Source organism: Seriola lalandi, unplaced genomic scaffold (genome assembly GCF_002814215.2).
Source record: "Seriola lalandi dorsalis isolate HSWRI2012SDOR001 ecotype SW California unplaced genomic scaffold, Sedor1 jcf7180002054688, whole genome shotgun sequence".
NCBI lineage: Eukaryota > Metazoa > Chordata > Actinopteri > Carangiformes > Carangidae > Seriola > Seriola lalandi.
The window spans coordinates 1598234-1622967 of record NW_019525241.1 but is presented as its reverse complement, the minus strand read 5'-3'; the positions used below and the strand labels follow the sequence as shown (position 1 = coordinate 1622967).

Here is a 24734-nt window from a genome sequence, read left to right as displayed (position 1 = left end):
CACCCACCCTCACTTCAGGAATCAGTGTTTACACACAAACTGTACACAGCTTCCGTGATTGGAGTTTTTTTTAAGGATCAATCTTGACCAAGTGTTTCTGTGTTAAGGAGACAGTATATTTACACAAACATGAACCACAGAAATAGTGACACAGAAACGCCACAGTGGGATAAACAGCCTGAATAAGGAGCTGAATTCTGTAATGATGTGTTTTCCCTCAAAGATCAACTTTTTCCTTTTCTTTAGACCTTTTTATAAAAATTATGATCAATCATCACTGTCATGTTTTATCCTCTCGTGAACATTCAAACCAAAGATAAGGGGTTAATTTGATTCATTACGAAAAAGACGCCGACAGGCTGGAAGTTAAATATTAAGATTCATTGAGGGACATTTTGTCAAAGTTCAGTGGTTGACTCGCAAAATCAAAGATCAGATCATGTAATTTAATCAGATCATTTAACATTTGTCATTTATATTAACTTACCTTTAACTTAGATCAGTAAAGGATTTTCATTTAGTATCAGATACAAGTCAATCGCTGTCTTCCTCCTCTGATATGATCTGACTTTCACGAGAAAGAGTGAATTGGACTTTTTTGTCAATTTTGAATGGAACTGAATAAATTTAACTCTTAAATTAATAGTTAGACATTTTGGGAAACGCTCGTATTCACTTTCTTGCCGAGAGTTAGATGAAGAGATTGATACGACCCTCGTATATGTGTTAGATACGGAGCTAAAGCCAGCAGCCGGCTAGCTTAGTTTAGCATAGACTGGAAAGTAGGGGCAACAGCTAGCTTTGCTCTGTTCAAGGGGTAAAAAAATATCTGCCCTCCAGCACCTTTTAAGCTCACTTATGAACACATTCAGAAAAAACATGCAAAAATGTGTAAAAACAACTAGAAAAACAACAAGAAGTCACTGCGCTAGCTAAGAAATAGTCTAGCACATAACCTCCTCTAACATCTTAATTTGTCATTTTTACACTTTGGTATTTGTACAAATTAAATAAAAGAGACATAATGTGATAATTAGTGAGCTTTAGAGGTGCTAGTATGCAGATATTATTACCACTGAACAGAACCAGGCCACTGGTTTCCTGTCTATATTACCTAAGCTGTTAGCTAAGCTAACTGGCTGTAGCAGGAAAGCAAATAAGAATATTTTCCTAAATGTCAAACTACACTTTTGAGAACAACCAACATGGTCAAAGCCATGTGTTTGTTTACTAAATAGTTGCGTTAGCAATGCAGTGTTATTTTATGTGAGTGATGAAGGGGCTGTTACTCCTTCTGAGGCAAATCTGTGTCTGTTAATGGAATGGACTGAAGGTACGGCACAGGGAAAACATAAGGAACCCCCTCCCAGGTGGGTGCAGGTGAAGAAGAATGAATTTAGTGACAATATTGTTACTTTTCATATAATGTCCATTTCAAATAGTTAAATACAAAAAGACTGAATATACACTTACAAAATAAATCATTTTCTGAAACCTCTGCTTATACTGTACTTTCATTGGATTGGTGAAGAGTACCAGTCAGGGGAAATATAATCCAGCAAAAAAAAAGTACCATAATATATAACTTGCAGATGCTGGTCCTTCATTCTGGACAATTGCACAGGCTGCAATGGTTGTCACAATGTAGTTTTGGCCTGTCATTATATATATTTTTTGCAGATATACCACATGGTTAATGTGTAACCCATTTAACATATAAATAAATGTATTACAGAGGTTTCAGCTGAGTTGATAGTTCATTTCTGTAGCTTACATATATATACAGCAAACGATAAAATATCACCATCTCTGAAGGAAATTAGCTCTTCCCTGTGTTGCCACTATAACAGACAGATGCTGATATACATCAGTGTTCAACAGAAAGAGTCCTGTTTGTGATGTAACTGCAAAATACGTTACACCACAAACACTCAGGAAAGCAGACACTACCATCCGTAAAGACACGTTACAGTAAAAACTGAACATAATCGATATACTTCACTGTGAAACAATACCATTTTCAAAATTATTTTTAAGCCAAAATAGGAGGTATAATTTTCAGGGATCATACCTTGCACATTGGCCCTAAATCTGTATTCTCAATGATATTCTCTATTGCAGTTGTGCAGAACTGCAAGAGTCTTATGCTGTATCCCAGGTGCAGTTAAGGAACGACAATATAACAGCTTTATATCTCAGATTTACATAGTGTTCATTGCTGGTTTTACTTTTTCTTACTGATTGAAATTCATCTGATACCTAATGACTTTTAGTTTTAAGGGACAACAGGAAAAAGATATGGGCTAGCAGTGGGCAGTTTCTGTCTGTGTCACCTTTTTAACACCATTCAACCCTAAAGAGACAGTGCGCTGCAAGGATGATGTTTGATTGTAATGTTGGAAAAACTTCAAAGAGTTCAAGTGGGTGATCTGTACAACAAAAAAAAGGTATTGTTTTCTGTCAGAAGTGCTACGAAACAGGCACTGTAATGGATTTGTTCTTTTCTCTTTTTTGCCCCTCTAAGGGGGGGCAGTCTCCCAGGCCAGTGAGCTTTAAGAGTCCTGAAATACTCTGGAGGTGATCAGGGAAGGGACGGAGTCAGGGAGGCGGCAGTGGGTTTCAGGCGAGGTGCATGCGGGCTCAGGGGTCGGTGGCATTGATGGTGGTTTTGTCACGGGTGGTCATGCCCCGGTACCAGCTGCAATAGCCCTCTTTCTGCTGGATGCAGGAGTAGTGCCGGGACTGGTAGCCGGAATTGCCGAAGTGCGACAGCATGTCCGTCCATAGGCACTCGTTCTTTGAGGTCACGAAGCAAGGCAGGTAGCGGCAGGCCTTAATCTACAATCAGACAGAGGCAAAACCATGAAGCAGGAAACAAAACTGTGTACAAGCAACAACTAGTGTGTTTTCTTTATCTAAATATTTCTGAATCTACTTTACCTTCTTAGTAAAATACACACACATATTTTGAAATGCAGTACCACCCCTGTTTTCTTGACATGTTTCTCTAATATGATCATTTGGTGAACTTCATACCTTCATATTAGAGCAGGCAATTAGCTTAGCTAGCATAATGATTGGAAACGAGGAAACAGCTAGCCTGGCTGTGACCAGAGTTTACGAAAAAAGAACCACCTTTAGCATCTCCAAAGTAATATTTATGAACAAGTATCTTCTTTGTTTAACTTATTAACTAGTGAGCTGGTAGTTGTCCTATGGACAGATGTTAGTCTGCGTAGTCATTACGCTAGAGTGAGCTAATGGTCCACTGGCTCTAGCTTCAGATTTAGCATACAGACATGAGACTAGCAAAAAAACAAATAAGTGTATTTCCCAAAGTGAGGGACAATCCTTAAATGTTCCTGAATCACATATTGAGCTTCTGTTCTTGTAGAAGCTAACCGTGAGTAAACAGTGTGTCTACTGTCTAGCAATTTCTGCAGAGTCAATTACCTTAATGAGACATTATCGTGTGAAGATTTATAATGTGTCAAAAGAGTTTGGATCATTTTTTTGCTTTCAGTCATTTCCTGCAGCAGATTAATAGCTCGGGTGTAGAAAGGCAGTTATTGAAATAACTAATAAAAAACCAGTAAGTACACACTTTGCTGTGAAATGTTTAATGAACATGAGCCGGCTTCCTGAAGCACTGATCTTTCTTAATGATTCAGTTAGATTTAACTGAGCCTCTTTCGTGCGTCACTAATCCAGGTGCTCACACAAAAAGCAGCTTTACGGATGAATATGCAGCATGAACTGACAGGAAGATCCACTTCACTACTCAGAGAGGTGATGAACGGAAACCATGTGTTTAGTGACAGCAGAGCGGAGTCATCAGCTGCAGAGAGCTGCACTTATCTGGATATGAATGCAACAACAGTTTCAATTACAAAGTTAGAGGGCACACTTCCCATTTAAGATGTTTTTGTTATTCAGACCTGGAGAGTCCGTCCTCCACGGTTCAGAGATGTTCGACATCACTTCCTAGTTTGAGTGGTTTTAATGATCTGTGGAGAATAATTTTCTAACCCCAGCGGCGCACTTCCTGCTTTCCAGTGCAGTAAATCATCATTTGTGGAGGAATGCGGAAGACGACTGAGTGCATTTAGTTAAGTGTGATGATGTTTATGCCTGCCTGTGGATACGTACTCTCACACTGACGTCTCAGTTTATTGATGGCCTTCTCTGGATGCCTCTGGGCTGCTGCCATGTGCACACTGAACATAGTTTACAGGCGCTGGCTCAAACTGGGAACAAACAGGTCTCTCTGCTAATCCACTTATACTGATAGGGGCCGATGGTGTAAGCAGATGTCCGAGACACTGCTGTACAGTAGGACTGTACCAGGCGGGTCAGCAGCTGCACAGCGGCAGGCTACATGAACTGGGAATGAAGACTTGAGCCGATTCCAGAGCTGTTACTTAATAACTCTTGTTTTCTCTCCATGTCTGTCTCTGGTGGACATCATGATGGATAATAGTGGAAATTAGGCTCTTAAGATGAGCTCATCATTCAAAGTCAATAACACTGCACAACATTTCGTGCACAACGAACCATGAAAGCTGTTTTTAGTCTCAATATGTTGGCTTCTAGTGGTTAAACAGTAGCATTAATGAGCCTGTATTAGGTTGACCCTTCACATACAGAGGCACCGAGAATATTAAAGTATTTTCCCTTCTCCTCTTATCGGTAATAAACACTGGAGTGGACTTTATGTAAGCAGCTTCAGGTTTACTTTGAGTACTCTAGCTCCTCCTTCTCTTGATCCCTTTCCTGCCTCCTCTTCCCTCATCTGTCCTGTCCTTGCTGGGCAGAGGTTGCTGGTTTCCACTCACCCTGCAGTTGCAGCCCAGTTGGTAGCGATGGTTGATGCCTTTCTTCTGGGCCAATGAGAGTCGGTCCCACTGCTCGTTGAAGTTGCACAGCCCGGTGTAGACCTTGTCGTTGTACACTCGACCTGAGGAAGCAAACGAGGGAAGGGATCGTTTTGAGAAGCTGAATGTATGAACTTCAGAACATTTGCCTTTGAAAACCAACATTTTTCAAGTGCCACTTGGAAACTCGGCGGCTGTTTGCTATAATGGGACTCCAAATCTCTCGCTGGTGTTGTATAAAAAGGTCAGGGGATCAACAGAGTGAGTAGGATTCATTCTCTGGGGACCATGAACTCGATTGCCATGAACTCCGCGGCAATCTATCCAGTAGTTGCTGAAATATTTCACTCTGGAACAGAGTGGTGGATAATAGCTTGAGAACCCGCACCAAAAAACGAAACCATGATTGCACTCATGCTATTTCATTATTTGTCTAATTTCATGATCCTCTATATGTAACATAGGATAATATAAACACACATTTGTTTATTTATGGTAAGACAATCTCGTCAGTAAGCTCATATTATACCAACACCCCTATTTCTGAATATCTAAAGGTCAGCAGACGTCTATTTTTAGCGCTGGACAGTTTGCGGCTTACAGTCTCCTGAGACAGGTGCACCACGACGGCCCGAGAGCACTCAGGAACATCATGATTTGTCACCATATGTCTCCTTTACCGTGTTGTCACCACGCAGGAATTTGACAGCTCACAAATATGTGTTTCTTCGATGTGCTCACCGACCCTCCCTTTCGGCCCACATCCCCGCACTGGGATTACTGGAGTCACTTGCAGGCTTATTACATGGTGTTGAGTGTGTGACATGCTCCTAAAATACTAATCATGGCTGCAGCACTCAGAGCTTGATCAAAGGAGACTCGAGGAGCTCATTTCACAGGCCCCGGTGTTTTTAAATTGCTCCTAATGCAGTCCTGATCATATGCAGGACTTATTTTAGACGCCCTGAGAGCAGCGAAAGACGTGGGTGATGTCACTGGCACCCGGGCTGCGTAAACATAGCCGTGGCTGCCTGGCAACGCCGGCTCGGACGCTCGGGCTGTGGGGTGTAGTTGCAGTATTTACAGGTCGGGACTTAGCGACAGCACCGCAGGGTCCAAAGTAAACTGCACCTCTGTTGGAAATAGCAACTCATAAAATGCTTCTGCTGGAAAACGCCAGTCGCTTCCTGCTGGCTGTTAATTACAAGCTGTGAGGGAGAAAAAAACTGCTTTCTGCTGTTTGTGGCTGGAGAAGCTGAGGGAAATGAGTGCAAGTTTTTTTTTTTAATTTAAAGGCCCCTGCTTTGCCTCTTTGCACAGTGGCAAATGGTAGGTTATAAATAGTGGGAAAGTTTGTGTCACAGGACAAGTGAAGAACTCCTTGGGGAGGAGGGGAGCAGGGGGAGAGAAGGTTACACCTACAACAATACGTAATGCAAGACTCGGAGAAGCGTTCAGCATCTCTCTGACTAAAATTAATTTTTTATCTTGGAGATAAAAGTTACATTTGCAGTTGGCTTTTCAAAATAAGATGTGGTGGATCAACAAAGAGGAACAGTTATTTAGTATTAAGTTGGAGCAGCAGAGGCCGATATATTCTGAATGGGTCAAGCTCCAAAAACACGGGATCCCACCCTTCCCATTAAGCAGTCAAACCCTCCCTGCAGGGTAAATGTCCACATCTTTCAAACTCCAGGGGATTTATGTAAATTAACTCTGATGGAAAACAAAGACCGTCAGCTTACCTGTGATCAGGTATTGGTACTTGTTGATGTCAAACTTGACGCCGCACGAACTCTCAGAGGCGCTTGTGTAAATGTGCTGCACATGCTGGACTTTGTCGAATCCTTTGTACATCTGTAAGACATGAGAACCAAAGATGAAGTTAGGACCTGAAAGAAATAAAAGTGCTCCCCACCCTCACCCTGGCACTGCACCCTTAACTCAACCTCACACATAAATAATGAGAAATGAAAACAGTGCGCTGACTTTATCAGATGACATTCCTGAAGGAATGCCTCGAGGGAGAAAGGGTATTAGACTCTGCCCTTAACTAAATCATAGATAACATGATTACGTTGTGTAATGTGCTTCGACTTTGATGCTGTTTGGGCAAGGTCATTGCTAGACCATGGACCTCAGCTCCTTCTTGTCAGCTCAGGTATGCAAAGCCAGAAGTCCTTTCAATTTGCCCTGAGAACTGTTGTTTTTTTCAGTGTAATTTATTCGTCTGGGAACAACAGGAAATCCCTGTTTAGACGCGTCGCTCCCAGAAAAGCAGAACAAACTGTTACTTAAGCCGAAAACTGTGGAGGTTTGGGAAAGCCAAAGGCATTCGCCTCATAGGATTTGTTGAAATTTGGAGGGAATTGTATTCTTTGTCAGCCCCCACAAGGAAAACCACTGTTTCCAGTATAAACCATCAGACTGCAAATCAAACAAATAACCCAAGAGGTACAAAGGTCACATCTAACTCCTGAGGATAATCCTTACAGTGATGATTGGTGTGCTTCACGAACAAGAGGCCACTTAATGCCTTTATTTCAAATTGGGATTGTATTGATGCGGTGCATGACTGTGTTGAAGTGTTTACACTCGGAGCACAGAGTTTGTTTGAGCTGTAATGCCTGTAAGCCTGCTAATCCTCCGGCCTGGCTCCTGTCTGAGCAGCGGGCCCATGTCAGCATCTGTCAGAAAAATGCAGCGTTATGTAAGAATATAGAGGAAGTGAAGAATGGGCTTTCAGGCTGAGTATCCCGAACTGCTTTTCACCTATCGCGCAGTGGCTGATGGGACGGATAGACAGCAGCTAAAGGGTTTATGTGCCCGCACTTTCAGATAGGAGACCTCAGAGTAAAAATAAGTTGGTTTCTAATTTAATGTTAATTTCAGTGCAATGTCAGAATCATGCGTTATGACGTAGCAACTCTACCTGAACATGTTCAGTCACTTTTCAGATATAAAAATCAAATACAAGCAATTATAAAAACCAAACCAAAATAAAGTTAGCCAAGGTAACTAACAAGCTAACAAATCCAATTGACGAGCATGTTCATTCCTCCAATAACAGCAGCGTTTCTTCATTGCTTCCTGTCAAGTGATGATCACTTGGATTAGTGTGATTAATCAAAAACGAACAACATCCCATGTTTATTCATGTGCACAGAGCATGAAAAACATGGCATCCCAAAATGGCAATGGGAGCTTTAAGCACAAAAAATTAAAACTTGTTAACCTCCATCTAATACAAACCCACTGCCTTCTCTTAATCCCTTTACTACATTAGAGCCAAAAGAATAGCTCTACATTTTGTAGGCTACACTTGTTTAATTGATACCACTCTCATGTCTGTGTGTGACGTGTGGAGCTAGAGCCAGGGGGGCAAGTATCTTAGTTCAGTATAAAGACCTGCAAAAGGGGGAGACAGCTCACCTGGCTCTGTCAGGTTAAAAAAATTCATCCATAGCACTTCTAAATTACTTATTTCTTAAATTACTTAAGTTATTTATTGTTTGTATAACCTCACTAGCTCTTACTTCATAAGTAGCTAACAGACATGAGTGTTATTGGTATCCATCTTCTTCTCTAACTCTCGGTAAGCAAGGGAGTAAATATGTTTCCTTACATGTCGTACATTTCATTTAAAGCTGAAATAGGTTCAGTGTCTTGCGTGAGGATTGGCGCTCTCACCTTCATTTGCTTGACTGTGTAGCGCATCGTTCCAAAAGGCCCATCCCTCAGGAGCTTCTTCCCCACCACTTTAGCTCGAATCACTGTGAAGAGAGGAGACAGACGGGTCAACCGCAGAACAAACTGTCACATACCTTTAACACATATCCCTGAGCTTTCCTCTCCAAACCAACAAATAACACGCTGCCTAGGCCAGTAGTAAGCATTAGCAAACCCCCTGATAAATACCATTTCAGCCCCAGGTTGGCACCACAGTTAATCCGTTTATCTGATTTTCTGCATTGCTGCTGTTTGCCAAGGAGGGTCAATGGGGAAAAAAAACACTAAAGGCCCTTTTGAGTTTGATACACAAACGTGAGGAAAAGAGTAAGAGGCCTCATCTGCACCATTGAAAATCAAGATTGTTGTGGACGGCTGCATATCTACTCCAAGATGAAACAATCGCAGGAAACTTCACGTTCAGTTTTTATAGCTTGGTTTGGAGTTTGTAGGTGTAATATTCACATCAGAGTTGGAAAAACGTGACTCCAGTCAGTTTTCTGCTCATTGAAAAAACACCAGAATGAAGTCGTTTGAAGGAAAAAGGTGCAGTGTGTCTCCTCTGTTTTAACAGGCGTCCCTCTATATTAGGATCGGGGCTTAAAAAAGATCTTATCTGCGTGCAGGGCCCTCATGTAAACGCTGGCGAGGTGAAAATGCTCGGTGGTGACTTTGATTTGTTTGCTTTCAGTCATGGTGGAGTAAGGGGGCTTATTGTGGAAAGCCAGCAGCGGGGAGAAACGAGTGATAATTTAAGTCAGTGAATAGAGTCTAACCAGACCTGCGGGCCCTGCATAAGCAGTCAATCTTCTGTGAAGTTCACCTGCTGCCCACAGCCAACCAGCCACAGACACAACTAACACTGGCTGTGTTTGTTATCTTCTCCTGGTGGAATTTCCTTCCCACATTCTTTGGGGGCTAACATTCCCCCAGAAAGGAAAAAAAATGAGAAGCCTTTCATTCTTTTCACCTGGAGAGAGAGTGTGGCATCTTCTGTTTGGTCTGTATTTTTCTAGCTGTCCTGTACAGGCAAATGGAAATGGGCATAAAGATAAAACTCAAACAGGAAGCAGTTACAGCATGACCACCCAAAAGGGGTGACCACAACTTTATTTTGGACGTGAAGACCCTGAAATTCTAAATATAACCCCCAAATTTTTATTTTTAACCAGTGTGGAGAGATTAAAGAGATGTGGCTATCCGGCAGTTTACTGAGAGAATACAGTGCTCTCTATTTGTCAGGAATAGAAGTGCAAAGTGCTAGCAGCTCCCTCAGGCTGTACTTAGGTATAGCGGTACTTTGAGCTAAATGCTAACATGCTCACAATGACAATGCTAACATGCCCATTTTTTAGCTGGTAATGTTTACCATGATCACCATCTTAGTCAAGCGTGTTAGCAAACAAATGTTAGCTTATTAGCACTGAACACAAAGTGCAGCTGTATTAGACAAAGTGAAATTTAGACCTGATGGCAGAGCTAGATGAAAGGTCAGGAGATCACCAGTCATTAGGGTTTAACCTCTGGGGACCATGGATATTTGTACTATTTTCAATGGTAATCTATGGAGTAGTAGTTAAGATATTTCAGTTTGAACCAAAGCAATGGCCTGACTGGACAACATCCATGCCTAGAGCTTCACCGTTAGCATGGCTAAAATCCCTGTCGTATGTATTAATAACTCATGTTTCACTGGTGTTCTTGTTCTATCTGTAGTAATCTGTCCAATCCAATAACTGTGAGTCCACATTAGCTTTTCACTGGAAAAAATAAGCTTAGGCACTGAAAGGGAGAGAAACGTCAAAACTACCATGTAGTTTAGGATTAGGCAACGTGGCTTTTATATTAATATATTCAAATTTAAACTACAGTTTTTCAGTAATGTTCACATGGTAAATGCTGCTTTTGAGCCTCAATCCTCCATTTGAAATGCAGCACTAGAGAACTTCAAAATGGAAAAAGCTTTCAAACTGCACATGAAGTAACACAGTCCTTTTGGTATTAATGTCCTGTACTGCCTCCCTGCCTGCCCTCCCCTTTCTGACCTTTCACAATAACTTGCTGCAGAATATTCGATCCATTAATCTGTCATCTCTGTTAATATAAGCCCAAGAGCACTATTACCTGATAGACCTTTGCTAAATGTACCCAAATGCTGTTTGACAGATTTTTGTTGATGCAGTTACAGAGGAACCAGGGAAAATTTACAAAGGAATGTGTGGACATAGCAAGATACTTTAAATGCTCTGCTAAATACACTTCTGCCCTTATTTGAAAGTGTCACCCCAAAACCTAGTTTCCTACTCTGCCCTGACCTCAAAACCAGCCCTCAGGAGAAACAAATATTCATGTTTGAAGGGCCACAGGTCAGCTGATTTAACTGAAGTACATCCAGATAGGACCCCTCTTGTTGGACGGCAGCCACTAATTGGCCAGTGATGGTGCCATCACCCAGAGGAATGTGTGAAGGGCCTCAGCTGTTCCGGAGACAGAGGATTTGTGTCATTCCCCCACAGTGACCCCTTGACCTCCTCTTCATTCAGCAGTTATATTTACATACAACCACATGGCTGCCTGCTCACGTCAAAAAGTCACATTACAAGTGTTTATTTAACCCAGTTTAATAATGTGATCTCAGATCACCTTTGTACAACTAACTATGGACACACAACTATGGACTCTTGTTTCTTCAGTTTATTCTACCTTCTAAACTCCTCTGTATGTAGAACGTGTACTTAAACTACCTGTACATGTACATCTGTGTGTGTCCACTTCTCATATGGATTTGTGTTCACCAATTTCTGCTTTAAGCTTTCACACCACAGGATTTTCTACAGAGATTATAATTCAAACACATTTTTGCAGGGTCTTGTTACATAAATTTACATATTAATAGAGAAAAAAATTCATCAGTTTGACACTGCTGGAACTGTTTGGTACTTCACAATACCACTTGTATGGTGACATACAAACTTTTGTATATTTATCATACTGATTAATAACCTAATTTACACAACTATAATAGTTAGTGTTGATCCATAAGAAGATATATTTGTGGGTTTTAAGAACCAAAAACCATCTCAGTGTAGTTTTACATTTCCTCTCTCAGGCTTCTCTCTGGAGCTCTAGTAACAACAGATCTGTGAGCCAATCAGAAGAGAAGCTCTGTTGGATGGTGGGTCCAGGTAGGTGGGGCTTGGGGCATAGCTGAGGGCAGCGACTGTATAGTTGTGACATCACAAAGTTACAGAAGTTTTGATGGCTCGTTTTAAGGCTCAGTTTCTGAATACAGGCTGTGTGCATTTCTCTGTGGACTGAGCGCTTTGATACTTTCACAGTATTAATAAAGAACCTAAACCTTCTTTATAATCAAACAAAACATGGACATCTCACTTTAAACATTATGGGACCTTTAATATGGCAGGGCCAATTCAGATACTATATATTGTAAAATTGAAATAAAATTTGAAAATTCCTCAAAAAGTCAAGAAAGCCTATGACCATTGGTACAAGACCTTATATTTCCCTCTTCTCAACAAGCTCATATAGCAACAGCTATCAACCAGTACCATACCTCTCAGCCATCTATCTCTTTAGAGCATTCAGTGTTTGGGAAGATCATAAGTTTCAGAAAGTGTAAGTTTGCATACTAGGCTAACTAACCTCTACCTGCACAATGGAACCTAGGTAGCCTAGCTAACGGTACTTCTGTTCCTATCAGTTATTTCTTTTTACATCATTGTTGCTTAGCCTGCTTTTAACCAAATAAGAACAAAAGTTAAAAGAAACAGCAAGGATAGTCTGTATATACATATAGACTTTAAGCCTTTTACAATTTGGCTAAAGGTTAATGGTGAAGTTATCATATGTGTCATGTGGCCCGGTCAATAACCCAGAAGTTAATACAGTTGTGTGTCAGCTACTTTATACTGTAATGTAAGAGTCCCTCTTCCTTTGCTAAACATTAGGAATTACAGGCTGGTGCTGTGACGCACAAGGATTCATCTTCTGCAGAGGATCTGACATATATTTTCAAGAGTGGGAGGCTTTTCGTAATAAGAGAGGTAACCAGGGTCTAACAAAAGAGAAGAAGTGAATCCATTTTTCCCTCAGTATATCTCGCCTAAAGCAGGGGATTACACAAGCATGAATGCAAATGCTAAATCTTAAGGTGAGCATGTAATTTAGTCAAACATTTATTTCAGCCTACGTACAATGTGGCAAACTGCAGCCATGACAAGAATAAGGTGACTCATTTTTGTGTGTTTGTGTGTCTGTGTGTGTGTGTGTGTGTGTGTCTGTGTGTCTGTGTTTGTGAGGGAGAGGAAGAAAGCGAGGCACAAGGCGAGTGACGGTGATTTTAGTATGCAGAAAGTGGTCCAAGTTTGAGGAGGCGAGTGGGAGGAAGAGGAATTCTCAGGACGACACACTACCACGCTCAAAAATAAACACTGAAACTGAATCCCTGCTGTAGAGCTTTGTGTCAGATGGAAAACGCTGGAGCTCAAAGTCCGTAACGTCCACTTACTGTTGGTGAAATGCAAAGGCAGCTAATAAAGCATGAAGCCAGTTCACATCACTATATCTGATATTGTTGTGGTCTGATTGTGGCACAACAGGGAGCGTTTTGAGTCAAATCCAACAGTGTTCATATCACTGATTGATTTACATTGACCATAAGGTTTTAACAAAACAGATAAAGTGACCATGTGACAACCAATGAATATGTTGCAGTGTAGAAGTACACCAACTAGAGACAAAGTAATAAGGTTAGCAAACTGACACAGTAATGTCAGTGACACAAATATGTACCTAAAGGTTGCTAATGTGAGCTAGAAGTAGCCACCATAAGCTACTGGTCATTCCAGACCAAGTAAGGCCGTAGATAGAGTTCAGTCACCATTTATGATGTGGTGATTGAAAAAAACTGATAAGACTCCTTTTTCAGTTTTCAACAAGACGACAAATTTTCTTTCCACTGGATGTTTCTGTTGGACTGAGGCATGGGAACTTTTAACCAACTACTCATTTAAGTTCAAGTGTCATGCTAGCTGACCTCAAAAACGCCACTTGTCAAAGCCAAAATTGGTGCCTTTAGTAAGCTTTGACCAAAGTATTTAAAATAAATTGCTTCACAGGAAACCTTGTGTTCTAATTAGTGAGTGTATATGAATGCACAACCAACACCTGAGGCTCTGTGGGTTAGCCCAGTGTTATCTGTGCTTCCTTTGTGCCTCCTTTTCATTTCTTTCTCTTTATATCTTTGTCTTCTTCACTCACTGACTCTGCTGTGTCTCATGCTCACTACCTGCCTAAATATCAATAGTAACGAACGAAATCCCCGTCTGTGGTTGGATTTCTGCTCGGATTATTCAAATGTACCGCTCTCTATTAATGCTATTGTAAACAGCTGACTAGAGTTTTTGACAATTACAGGCCACCATAGATAAAAGATATATTCTCTTACTTTTGTTGTACAGTCATAGATAACTCAAAAATATATTTAAAAGCACAGCTGAAGGCGATTAAATCATTGGTTTGTAGTTTATTAGTCATTGTATTTTCATGAGTGTGTGCTGGGCAGTTGTCCATCGCCCCTGTGCTGGCCTCCTGTTTAAAACAGTGAATCCCGTAGCGGCTGTGTGGTCATCAGAGAGGGGAGGGATGGGTTGGAGATCTGATCCGCCTGGCTCAGGGGACAAACATCCAGAGCTTGAACAGAATCCAGACCCTTTGACATCTCATCATATTTAACTCACTTTTAGGAAAACTAAAGATATCTGATCCAAGCTTACATAATGCATCTGGTAACAGGAGTCCTGGCTTTGCTCAGGTTGTCATCGGTCACCTGCTGACCTGCACATGAGCAGCGGGAGAGCGGCTGACAGAGGGAGTACTGATTCGACTACATAACTCATTAATAAGAGGAGGCGGATGTATTGGTACCAGGAGAGCGCCGCCACAGAGCTGAAGGCCATGCATTGCTCTAAACCTGCTGTGCTGCGCTCGTTTGACAAAGCTCCTCTATGCACAACAAAACACCCACGGCAGGACAGGACCCGTTTCTCTCAATGGCCTGATCCTCAATCCCAAACCAAGCAGGAACATATCATACTAATCCTCAGCAACTGACCTGGTTCACGGTGCAAGTAGTAAAGGTTTGCTCCTGTCACCCCGAGCACTTGGGAACAAGCGTCGATCTGGGGCGATATTAAATCTCAAGGTCAAAGTTTACTGCAGGGCCTCTAATCTTGCCTTCGAAGAGCTTTGGAAAAACAAGCGCTGCTCATTTCCCCTTGTGAATGAGCTGCTTTAACCCAGATGCCTAATAGCAGCCTGCACGAGAAAGCAGCTGGGGCAGTGCCTGGTGCTCAGGTATGTGTCAGGGAAAACTGATAGGATAGGTCTAACTTGATCAGAACAGAGTTTAGTGTGGAGGAGTTCACACAGAAATGACAATCAACATGTACTCAAATGGTAACCAGGAACATGACTCAAATCCATCCCAGATCTCTTAGCGTTAACCAGAAATTACAGCTGTCTGTTCTCAAAGCACTTTCACACTTAAATTTTTTAATTTAAATGTGTTAAATAAAGAGAGACAGACTCCAGTCCATTTTCCAACCCCTTGAACCTCATTGTGATTCATCCAGTGTAATGCCTGCGGGTGATTATGGGTCAGGGCCAAGAAAACACGGGCTAAACACTTTGAACTCGACAACGGGTTTTAAATGGGAAGATTCAGGCCTGTCGCCTTTGATGTTGACGGTGAGAATTAAAGGGTTTCTCCCTCGCCGCTTTAGCTTTTCAACCCCATCCTTTTTTGTTTTCCACATCCTCGTGTTCTATCTGGGCTCAGCGACACAAGCAGAAGTGCACGTTTAAGGTAGAAAAAGACCTTAAATTAAAGAATGAATGAGATTTTTAACACATTTGTGACACCTGAAGTTTAACATGTGAAGGATAGCATCAGCCTGACGACGTGGGGAAGTGTAACCGCTAAGGCTGGATCATATCAAACTGTTTGGGCTTCCTATGTAAAATCTGGACTTTGTTAAAGCCAGTTTTTAAAAAGTACAGGATTCATGATTATCCTAACTTAATATGCAATAAGACTAAATCTGACTCAGGTTAAAGACTGTTGCTGGCGGTGACCTTTGTGCATCCAGCTGCTGCTGTAGAAGTGTTTCTGAGGTATAAGAGGGGCCGCAAGCATTCAAAGCACACTTCGAGCTAAGCCGAGACCTTGGAAATGGGATTTATGGGGCTCAGAACTGATCACTGTGCCCATTGAAGTCAGTCCCAGATTTTACACTGTGGGTGCCAACACCATGAGCTATCTGAAGATCTGAAGGACTATTAAATGCATCGCATGAGTGTTTGTGCAAGCAGCATTTTCACCCAGTCCAACCGGGTCACTTGGCTGAAGACGCACTCGCAGGCCTGGTGACCAGGGGTTACTGAGAGACACAGAGAGGCCACTTTGGGTCTTTAAAGTCAGAATATCTGGGTCCTGCTTTAGGGGCTTCCTCCTTCCTGTAAAGGTCTAAACCTGCACCTCCTCCTCTCTGAAGCTCTGCAAAGGATTCTCAAAACTAAAAGAAGTAACTTACTCCTTCAAAGATGTGCTCATTGTGTCCTTGAAACAGGACACTGTTAATTAAATGACATGTTGAAGGCTTGTTGTGTCCGTTATGTTAAGTATTTCCTGTGATGAAGTGATAGTTGACAACTGTAAATCAAACTGGAGACCGGTTAGATAGGTTTTATGTCATGGAAGGATGATGGGACAAGACTGCTGAGATATATTCAAGCTACATTGTTGTTTATTCTTTCTTGGCGAGAATTTTTTCCCCCCATTTCCCGTCTTTATGCTAAGCTAAGTTAGGCTGGCTGACTCTAGTTTCATATTTAGCGCAGAGATGAGATTGGTCTCAGTTTTCCATCTGAGGAATTAAATGTGAACAAAAACTACAAAAAAATATTTCTAGTTTTGGTTTTGTATTTCACATAAAGTCTTAAGGCATTTATCACTATCAGCCTCTAGTGGTGAAGAGTAGTTAATACAACATGATTAACTGATCTGCGTGTGTGTGTGGTGGTGGTGGTGGTGGTGGTGGGGGGGGTCGCTGCAGAAACTAGGACTTCCCTTGTATCACATTAGTTGACACTAGATGACAGGGTGAACACATGGGCTACACACATGCCTGCTGCAGTGTGTGTGTTCAGTGTAGACTGAGAGATTATTGTTCGATTATGTGTTCTGGCTTTAGAGAGCCGCATGATGGTTTCACATTTTTGGGTCAAATGTTACTGAAGCAAAATATCAGCTGCACTGAAAAACACTCATATCTGCTGCCTTTGCAAATGAGAGCATGTGTGTGTGATTGTGTGTGTATGTGTTCCTCTGCTGTTACCCCACACAAAGTTCCCTCTCTTTGCCCTCCTGTCCACACTTCAACCCAAAACCCCCTGAAACCTAAGAACCCCCCCGCTCACAGATCACATAATCTTGAGGTTTTTCCCAGTGTTATCTAAATACACAGGTCAGGTTTAGCTTCACGTTCCAGCCTGATCCAGATCCCCAGCTCATATTATTCTGGGGAGTCAGAGAAAACATAAGCAGGCAGTAAAACAAGCTATGTGAAGACCGGGCATATCAGTGTTACAGCCAGGTGGCTGTCTGACAGAGAAAAACTAGACTGCAGAGAAATACACAGAATTTCAAACATCTACGCTGAGAGTGGATCATATTATCAACTGGTGTCAATTCACACAACTTGCTCATTCATGGAGTTTTAGGAAGTTGAAAGTGTTGTGCCATATTAAAAGGCATCACAAGCAAAAGCTCAACGTTGTACCATGCCGAGTTATTAATCCGCAGAGATAGAACCTGATGATCAGAGGGCAGAGAGGTTGTGGAGGTGACTAAAGTTGACATGCTTCACTGACCAGTGAGACCTCACCTTGCTCTACAGCCACAGCTCTGCACTACACTGACTGAAACTGAGTGTTTCCCACATTTAAATAGACTCACTATGACGTGAATCAAGTTAATATGCAGGTGATTCTCAAACCGCTTCATCAGTTTGAGTCATTTGAAGATAAAAATCAAAGAAATGTCACTTTAACCAACATCAGTGTTGACCTTCTCTGACCAAACACTACATGAGTTTGTTATCTTACAAGATATTTATGTTACATAGAGAAAAGAACACCTGACTCTTAGTATTTGTGCTCTGGAGATAACCATAGTAAATTATAATAGTATTCTGACATTTACACATGTAAACAGAAGATCTGAACTGGTATTTATTATGTTTCAAACTGGCTCAACTCATAGAGAGATTTGGCTAAAACCTGAGAACTGATCTCGTGTCAGTCCTCCCTGACTGACGGGCAACACTGTTATCCCAACACCTGGGTCCAGGGGTTAAAGATGAACACAGGCAGTAAACGTCACTCACCGATCTCGGAGTTGCAGAAAGCGTCTTGCGGGTGCGACAGAGCGCACGAGCAGCCCTCCGTCAGCTGTCGAACGTGCAGGCTGCTGAAGACAAACAGCAGGCTGATGAGGTGCTGGTACACTGACTGCATGTCTCCAAACTTCCCCACTCCTATCTGCTGCTGCTGGAATAAACTGTATGGAGTCCTGCTGGGTCCTGCTGCTGTAGTAGCAGTAGTAGTGGCAGTAGTAGTAGTACTGGTGGTGGTGGTGGTCGTGTCTGTGTATAATGTCCAAGTCTCTGCTCTCCTTCTTGTCGCTGTTCCTCTCGCCTCGCTTCAGCGTCTCCCCTGGTCCCGGGCAGACGCACAGCCGTACATATAGCGCGCCGGAGCCACGTTCACGCCCCTCTCCGTTTCTGCAGCGCGCGCACGGGGTGGCCAATCAGCGGCCGGCGATGCCCCTCAGTAATAAAAGACATGACTTACTGGAACTTTACCCTGCTTCGTCTTCATTTCCTGAAAAAAAGAAAAACTCTGTATTTCCAAGGTCTGCAGACACATTAAAGCGTCTGATTTCCCTACACAGAAAAAAATGACAGCAGCAGAAGGATTGAATAATGTTTATGAGACTGGTTTGACAGAGCAAACTTAAAGAATGTACAGAATTATATATTTTTTAAAGCTTTAGCTAACAAATATTTCCACAATAGATTGATTGCTAATTATTTTCCTGAATAATCCATTAATTATTTGGTCTATAAAATGCTGGAAAATAGTGACAAATACCCAACACAATTCCCTAAAGCCTAATATGACATCTTCAGATCGTCTGTTCTGTCTGAACAACGATCCAAAACACAAATGCTACATTTTACTGTCACAAAACAAATAAAAATTTTAATTTAAAAAAAAAAGGTAAAACCTCATGAAGTGACTTAAAGAATTAATTGATTCATTCAACATTGCAGATGAAATGAAATTTCTGTCAATCAGCTAGTTTGTTAATTGACTAATGATGTCAGCTTTACATTTTAAACCCTGGAAACACATTTTCCTTCTAACTACAAGCAACATAATTCAAAAGATTGGCTGATTTATTCTTTTAATTTGTTAAAGAAATTTTCTCCTTGCTCACTTCCCTCCCGGGAGTCTCGCTTAGTCATCCTTTCCACCCCCTGACGCCCCCTTAATTAGTAATACTTACCAAATTCCTTCAGTCTGCTGCAACAATGAAGGTGGTGAAGGCAAATGAAGGCTTAGGTTTTCTATTAGACATTTGTTGTTATATGTGTAAGCAGATTTGATGTTTAAGACATGTTGGTGCTACCTGTGGCTGCTCACAGGATGTGGCAGCACTTACTGCTTCATTTAGCCTGATTTTATTGTGAAATGGCTTCACTCATGTCACTTGCAGGGCACCGTCAGTCACTTTAGCCAATTAAAGTCTCACTTCCATCCTTCCTGACTGTGTCCATGGACCTGAGTGGAGCTGCGTTATCGCTGCAGAGGCTTATCTGCACAGACTGACGGAGCTATGTTAAGACTTTGCTTCTACTGACAGTTATATAACTGAGCCAGAAATAATCAGGTTGGGGAACTCTGACCCTGAATGTGCCTTCATTTAACAGTTATCTCAGTTCAAACAGCCTGTATGGTTTATTTTATACGTAGCACGGCACTGATAAGCTTATGCTTCAAATTTCTGTTTTAAAAGTGAGTTTAATTTCATAATAACAGATGGAAAAGGTGACTGCTTTTATCATAAATTTGGTATTAAGTTTTAATTTATTGGCCACTTTATCAAATTATTTTGTCTTTGTTTTTACAAATAGAAAGATTAACTTGAGCTAATGCAGTCGTACACCAAAACAGGATGTAATGTTTAGACTAAAATAATAGTTTCCATTCACCTTTCACCCATGACTCAGACCCACATCAAGAATTCATCATTGTGTTTTTGTCCTTTCACTATCACTTAGAAAATAAGCTAGTTTGTTCAGCGGTGCATTCAGGTGTAATACAATCACATATTTCAGTCCAAAAGATTAGAACAACAGGACATGAATCATCATAATCAGCATCATGTTTTATCAGAGGTAAGGTCTAATCTGCAGGTCCAGACGGGGTTGAATGGTTGTAACATCTCCAGCAAACAGAAAGGGAAACACATCAGCTGGACAAGTGTAGTTAAACATTGATAATGCCCAGTCACATGTTTTTTCAGCCACCAACCTAAAGTCTGCATCAGCAGGTTTGTGACATTCCTTAGTTATACAGTGGATGGAGGTGTGCAGGACAGAGCTGATGGAAACAGGAAGATTCAGAGTCACAGGGAGGCTGGTGAACGGAGTGATTCACTTGGGCAATATTACATATGATTCGCTCATACATTAAGAGCTAAGACAGCCCTGCATTCCTAACATATATCCCAAAGATAACAACTTCAGTCAGGCCAAGAGAAGGAAATTAACCTAATAAGGGAATATATTGATGCATAGGCTGCTTTAAAGGATACGCCTGGTGATGTTCTGTATTTTTCTTGTCAACAAATCCCATTAAAAAAGACCAAAAACCAACAGTGAATTGATCCAAATTAACAAGTATTATCTGTGTAGCTAAAGTCTGATGCATCTTATTACTCTGTGCTGTAGACCTCCACAGTAACACATAAATACGCCACACCACATGTTCCTTCATTACAATAAACGTTGGCACTGTATAGGTTTGAGTGGCTCACTAATCAGAAGGTCTGTGGTTCGATCCCCAGCTTCTCCAGTCCACCTCTCAAACTGTCATTGGGCAAAATACTAATTGCCTCTGATGGCAGGGCTCAGCAGTGTGGGACTGTGTGTGTGTGTGTATGGGTGTGAGTGAATGGGTAAATGCTAACATTTAGCATTGTCTCTGTAAGCATGTTAGTGTGTTCACGTTTGCATTGGTGCTTAAGTACAACCGCACAGAGCTGCTACCATGGCTGTACACTCTTGTTGGACACAATATCACTTCATTTATTTCTGACAGACTGTTGATCCATTAGATGTTTAATTCATTTTGCATGTTCAAGAACTACAGATGAACTTGAACTGGAACCATGTTTCTTTCACTTTTCTGTCTGTTTATACTCTGTAATCTGGACAAAAACTTCACCTCGAAGTCACAAACTGAGGTAAAACTGAAAACTCAAGTGCAATACTTGATCACAAAAATATTTATTGGGATGTCTCATCAAGTGTCAAACACTGATTCATGTGTCGGAGTACAAGAAAGTGAATGTTCCTGTAAACGGAGAGCTGCTCACCAAATGTGTGTGGGATCATTGTGTCTTCCTTGCATGCAGCTGTCCTCGCAGGACAGTTTAGGCCACAATAATAAGACAGATGAATTCTTCCTTTATGTTTTCAGTCCAACAACGAGGTCAGTATGTTTGAATATTGTAACTGGACCAAAAGAAAATTGTGGGCCACTCATATGCATAACTGCCTGCTCTACTTTAACTCTTCTATCAGAAATGAAACAAGATCAAACGGAAGACAGTCTCCAGAATATTATGGTTGTGTGTGTGATCCACACAACTGAAAAAAATGTCAGGACCCTCTGGAAATGATGTCACCAAACTAGGCCAACATACTGTAAGTATAATGCAGAGACAAGTGCATTTCATTTGAAAAAGTCCAATTATAGGAAAAGGCCCGTTCTAAGGCCGGGGAGCAGACAACAGCCTTGTATAGCGGAGGTCTTTAAGGCCTGCGTGATTCTGGGCTGACAAAAGAGAACAGAGCGGTGACTCAGAGGAAATACCTTTCATCCGACTGACACGCCGCTAAAGAGACACAGGAAGAGGCGAAACTTGAAAAGATAGCACCGCCGGGAGCAACGGTCACCGAGGGAGAACGTCCAGCCTTGACTCACCCGGCCCTGCTGCACAGCCCACATGCCATTCAAATTAAGTGGGACAGACAGAATAACCCCTGCTCCGCAGATCTGCGCAGTGAGGAGGACGGGTTGTGGAAGTTGTCACAGGAGGAAAACAGTAATTGGATGTTTCCTCGTTGCAAAGAGCATTGACCTCAGTTCTCAGGTCATGAGGAGGATTTGGGATCTTGTGGTTTGGCGACAGATCTATATCCCACTTCTTGGGTAGCTGCTCCGACAGAAAGGAAACACCTGTAGTCCACTGAATGGAATACTGACCAATTTTAATATCTGATTAGGTTCTATTTGATATTACATCATATGATCGTCATCCCAGAGCATTCAGTGAATGTACAATAAAGGCATATAATAATATAAAGGCTGGTATGTAAGAACAAATCACAGCAGGACTTGAGACTCTTTCTCACCAGTGTAATACCTCAAAATTTGGCATTGCTTTTTTTTTTTTTTTTTTTGTTTATTTGTTTTGGCCATTTATGGACAGCACAACAAGCTGTAAACACAACAGTATTATCACCTTTCAAAGCTGGCATGACAAAGGTACTAGCCTGCTGACAAAGAGTAACATTAGTATTAATTTGAAGCTGTGTGTTCAGCCACTCAACAAATGTCCAATATTCATTCAGCTTCTCACTCGTCTTTGGTCTCAACCAACTCCTGTATGAAATATCTGGCACTTAATCTGCTCAATGCTTTTTTTAAACTTTGTCTTCTGTTTGGTGCTGGTCAGGGAGCATAAAGTCACTTTATCAGAGCTGCCTGAATCAGGCTGCTGAAAGAGAGGTCAATGAGAGCGGTGAGAGTGAACCAGACCAGTAATCTGAAGTCAAACCAAAACAATGAGCTGAAAGACCCTAAAACACTACATAGGACTGAAAAGAATTGCATTCAGGTAGTAATTGTCAGTGGGTTGGATACTATTGGCAACTCCTTTCACATTACCCATAGTGATTTGAGCCATTGTTAATTTAAAAATATCATTAGAGCAGCAAATGTAATTTTACATTTTTATGTCCATATGGACAAATAATTAAGACAGGGATGACTCTTTTATTGAGTCTAAATGTGATGTTATGTCTTCACACAGTTAAAAACTATTAACTGTGTGAATATTTCTCTTGCTCACTTCTTTCAAGCCAATAATTAAAATTTAAAGTCACGCTGGCACACGAGTAGCGGTGGTGTTGGACTGTGACCCTGTTTGTTTACCATACACACCAGTGGACTAGGAGAAGGAAGTGTGAGCCTGTTCACTTCAGAAGTTTCCTTTGTGAATGTTCTAGCCAAGTAACCAAGAAACACTCAGTTAAGAGAAAGCAGCCAAATTCATTTGGTTTGGAGTGACGTGACATTAGGTACCCAATCTTCGCTTTTATCTGAACAGTGAAGGCTGAACTGTAGGAAATGAACTCAAAGCTCAGTATCTGAAAGCCATCAGTACATTGAGATATTGGTTGTTTGGGTGGCGTTCTTGTCCCCACCCTCCCAGTTGAACAGGAAGTGATATCAAGGCCTGTTGACGGTTTCATCAGCTGTTTAGTCTGTCCACTCTTCTGAACACTTCAGCCACACGCTCACCAGTTTCCAACTCCAGCATGTCTATCATCTGATGCGGCATTAAGACATCAGTGAAGGAAACACAAACATGGCTCTGACCCATGGTCCTGCTCACAATGGGGCTCCCCCTGCAATAAAATATGATGAATGGTCAGTAACTTCCTACTCAGGCGGGCCAAATGCAACCACAGCGCTTGCTGCTCAGACGCAGGGTCCCCTGCTGTACTCTACTGTACATATTTGGTGTGTGTGCGGTCAGGAAACCCCACAAAATGACTATGTTGTATTACTGCATGAGACAAAGAGACACCAGGCCTAACCATAAACATGGGCATATGACAGCATGGAAATAGCTTTGAGGAATTCCTTAAGGTTGAGAGAATGCCTAAACCGGGACTGATGCTGAGCTCAGTAAAAAAAAAAATGGCAGCTTGGTTTGGTCATATAATACTTTTCTCCCACAAAAAGGCCAAACTAGGCAGGAACAATATGTGACATTTTTATGTAAGTAAACATAAAGATTAAAAACAAAATTGTGTTTTGACAGTGTGGAAAGGTTTGTGCTCTTGACTTACAGATAAGTACTGTCAAAGCAAACAGTTTGATTTTATAGGTAAAAATTCACCATTTTGAAAAGAAAAATCTGTTTTTTTATGTATAAAAAGTGACTTACACAAAATGTGTAATTAAGGTGAATGTTTGGTTCACTTTCATGTTCTCATCAACCTCTTTTTCAGCAGCTGTTTTAACCAAAAAGAAACTCTGACTAACCCACTTGACACTAACTGCCAGACACCAAATGTCTGATAGGCAACGTTAGCAAAGAGCTTGTGAACGTAGTGGGAAATTTAGCAGCTATAGAGCCTATTTACTTCAATGTTTTGGGGAAGAGCAAAACAAAGCTAAAAGGAGAGTGAATATTGGACTTGCATTCATCAGGTGGAGCGATGCTAATGTTGCTCCATGCTGTGTTAGCATGTTCGACTATGTCCAAATAGCCAAGAAAATTTATAAATACAGTTTAAAATAAGTACAAAAGTTTCAAACACACCCAGTAGTGGCTGAGCAGCGGAGGGAAGGTGCGTGTGGGAGAGGGAAAGAGAAGGTGAATTAAGGGAAGATGGTGGAGTGAGTCATCAGCAGGTCAAAGGTCAAGGGTGTTAACAGTGGGTCCACAGGATGCTGACGTCACAC

The 24734-nt window shown here is 41.5% G+C and overlaps 2 protein-coding genes across 2 annotated transcripts in view; one reads left to right on the top strand and one right to left on the bottom strand.

Moving 5' to 3' along the window:
• The window catches only part of syn3 (synapsin III), a 113098-nt gene that overhangs the window by 53223 nt on the left and 35141 nt on the right, over window positions 1–24734 (top strand). The gene's annotated exons all lie outside the window — the stretch shown is intronic.
• Window positions 1409–18411, bottom strand: LOC111667323 (metalloproteinase inhibitor 3). Its single transcript, XM_023422993.2, has 5 exons — window positions 18071–18411; window positions 8565–8647; window positions 6620–6731; window positions 4836–4957; window positions 1409–2838 (listed from the first exon to the last, which is right to left on the bottom strand). Exons 1-5 carry the CDS (start codon window positions 18198–18200, stop codon window positions 2641–2643), a joined length of 645 nt encoding a protein of 214 aa, XP_023278761.1. The 5' UTR covers window positions 18201–18411; the 3' UTR covers window positions 1409–2640.